General features: G+C 37.5%; 1 protein-coding gene across 1 annotated transcript in view; it reads left to right on the forward strand.

Moving 5' to 3' along the window:
- The window catches only part of NSF (N-ethylmaleimide-sensitive factor), a 187097-nt gene that overhangs the window by 103215 nt on the left and 80821 nt on the right, over window positions 1-3061 (forward strand). The window contains exon 8 of the mRNA XM_012655230.1: window positions 1378-1577. Coding sequence (XP_012510684.1) covers window positions 1378-1577 — 200 coding nt within the window. The remainder of the gene's footprint in view (window positions 1-1377; window positions 1578-3061) is intronic.

Here is a 3061-nt window from a genome sequence, read left to right on the forward strand (position 1 = left end):
CAAACAATCCGCCCGCCTTGGCCTCCCAGAGAGCTAGGATTACAGGCGTGAGCCACCGCGCCCGGCCTAAGATATACTTTTTTTTGAGACAGAATCTCACTCTGTCACCTCAGCTAGAGTGCAATGGTGTCATCATAGCTCATTGCAACCTCAAACTCTTAGACTCAGGCTATCCTCCTGCCTCAGCCTCCTGAGTAGCTGGGGCTACAGGCACACGTCACTGCACCCAGCTAATCTTTCTATTTTTAGTAGAGACAGGGTCTCGCTCTTGCTCAGGCCGGTCTTAGACTCCAGAGCTCAAGCAATCCTCCCGTCTCGGCCTTCCAGAGTGTTAGCATTACAGGAAGATATACTTTTTAATGTTTTCATTTTAAATAAGGACAAACCATTTTCCCTGGAAACATAGTGCTAATATTACATTTTCAGAAGTTTTCTTTTTCATCCATAGTTATGAGTGTAATACTGAAATGTAATCATCCATTATTTCAGAGTGCTTTTTTAGGTATAGGATAAAGAAAAAAAACTCATCAGAAAGGAGCCATGTGTCTTAACTGGGAAATTGGTAGAAAAGTGAGAGAAAAGGGAGAGTCCCTAATGTGAGGAAACAGAAACCTCAGGTCATCTTCATCTTAAGAAATGGAGTAAGCACTTATATAGAGTTGGCTAAAGAAATCCTGGGGAGTGTAGATCATCAGTCTTGCTAGTTTGGATTGTTAATGGTACCTTTAAGACATTTAGCTATTCTTGCCTAGAAAAAGTTGGACACTACTCTTGAAACAACTTCTTCATGTGGGCTGCTCTAAAGAAGCACGCACCTCACTTGTATTAGTCATACGGGGTAAGACATTCAACTTTATCCACAAAGTCTCTGTATTCTTTCATACCCATCTAACTCAGACACATTTGTCCTTTTTTCAAGTGCTCGTATTGACACATAGACCTGTTATTCTATGACTAACATATAGTTTCTGGAGCCTACGGTATTATAATAGTTTTGTTTTGGGTTAGATTTGTCTAAAAACAAATCTTTTTTTCCTCTGACCTTAAAGTAAAAGATAATGAAAATAGGTAATATTTCCTAATTAGACATTTTGACAGCTAAAAGTGTTTGTTTTAAATGATAGCTCGAATGTACTTTTTCAAAGACCTTTAACCAGCAGCTTTTTCCCCTCAGACGTTAATACTATTATGGAAATTGTTTCTGGATGTTCAATTGTTCATTCATGTTTGTGGCATGTGGATATTAATATATGTAAATGGTTTCATGGCATCACTGTTTTTTCTAAAGTACATATAAAGAAGAAAGAAAACCTTCCTTTAGAGTCATACTTGGATTTTACTTAGTTGACATAAAACTGTTTTTCTTCTCCTTTTCAGGTTGTAAACATGTTAAAGGCATCCTGTTATATGGACCCCCAGGCTGTGGTAAGACTCTCTTGGCTCGACAGATTGGCAAGATGTTGAACGCAAGAGAGCCCAAGGTGGTCAATGGGCCAGAAATCCTTAACAAATATGTGGGAGAATCAGAAGCTAATATTCGTAAACTCTTTGCTGATGCTGAAGAGGAGCAGAGGAGGGTAATGTGAATATAAATATAATTTAGTAAAAGTTTGTTATCACTTATATGATGAGTGAGACCCAGGGTTATGGAGGCAAACTCGTTTATACTTTGACCTATATTTTGAAACAACTTGCAGGTAAAATTTATTTAGTAACTAGTTTATATATGGCAGGGCACTTGGGATTGTGGGGCATGTGTATGATGTGAGGAGATGTCATTACCCACATGTTCATAATACAAAGGTAGATGATTGTATAAGCCAAAAGTTTTACAAAAACAGATCATGAATATATTTTCAGACAATACTTTTATTCCACATTACTTCCAGAGACATGAATTCACTTATCCTTTGGAAAAACCAGTTCTGGAGGGAGCTGCTGAAAAGCTAAGCAACCCCTTTGACAAGCTAGTGGTAGTAAATAAAGGGGGCAGAGATCAGAGCCCATGGCCCCCAAAGAAGGGATACCTGATGAGCATACCTCATTTTGAGTCAGGACCCTGAAGGGGGCTATAACATAGGAGCAAGGGTTAACCAGGAGTAGACATACTCTCTCAGAGGCTACAGATCAATCTCTAAAATTAGTTTGAGGGTTCCTAAATTGCTAGTGTCCCCAGGCATCTGGCAGAATCATAAATCCTTCCTGGAGAAAGGTAGTATCATGTAAGGTCACAAATTATTTCTACAGTTTCAAATCAATGTCTGGCTTATAATCAAAAGCAACTGGCTCCACAAAGACACAAACTATAAAGAAAAGAAACAAAAGATAGTAGAAACAGGGCCTCCAGATATTGGAATTCTCATATAGATACTTTTGAAATAACTTTTCACATTCAGGGAGATAAAAGACAAGACTGAGAATTTTGGCAGAGTACTGGAAACTGTAAAAACAATAAACAAATGGAGATTCTGGAAATGAGAAAATCAGTAAGGGAAATTAACTCAAGTGAATGTGTTTCAGATTAGACACATCTGAAGAGAGAATTAGTAAACTAAAAGATGTAAGATGAAAATAACCAGAGACAAAAGATGAAAGGAATTAAGAAAGAGTAAGGCAGAGAAAAAATACCATGAGAAGGTCTGATGCATATATTTAAAGTTCCAGAGAGGCAAGAGAAAGAGGGTGGGGCAAAAGAGTTATTTGAAGATAAAATGGTTTAGAACTTTTACAAACTGATGAAGAACAATAGTCCATAAATTGCCGAAGTGGTATGAACCTCAAGCAGGAGAAATACCAAAGTCCACATCTATAGACAGCATTGTTAAACTGCTGAAAATCAAAAACAAGAGAAAAATCTTAAAAGTGGCCAGAGAACACAGAAAGATTACCTTTAAATAAGCAGCAGTTAGCTAGCAGCTGTCCATTCAACAGAAATGGTAGAAACAAGAAGTCTGTTGAATGCTATTTTTAAGGGGCTGAAAGAATAATTGTCAACTTAGAATTTTATATCCAGGAAATGGATGAAGTATCATATAACTATACAATGGACTGTTAGACAGTA

The sequence above is a fragment of the Propithecus coquereli genome, unplaced genomic scaffold (genome assembly GCF_000956105.1).
Source record: "Propithecus coquereli isolate 6110/MARCELLA unplaced genomic scaffold, Pcoq_1.0 Scaffold469, whole genome shotgun sequence".
Classification (NCBI taxonomy): Eukaryota; Metazoa; Chordata; class Mammalia; order Primates; family Indriidae; genus Propithecus; species Propithecus coquereli.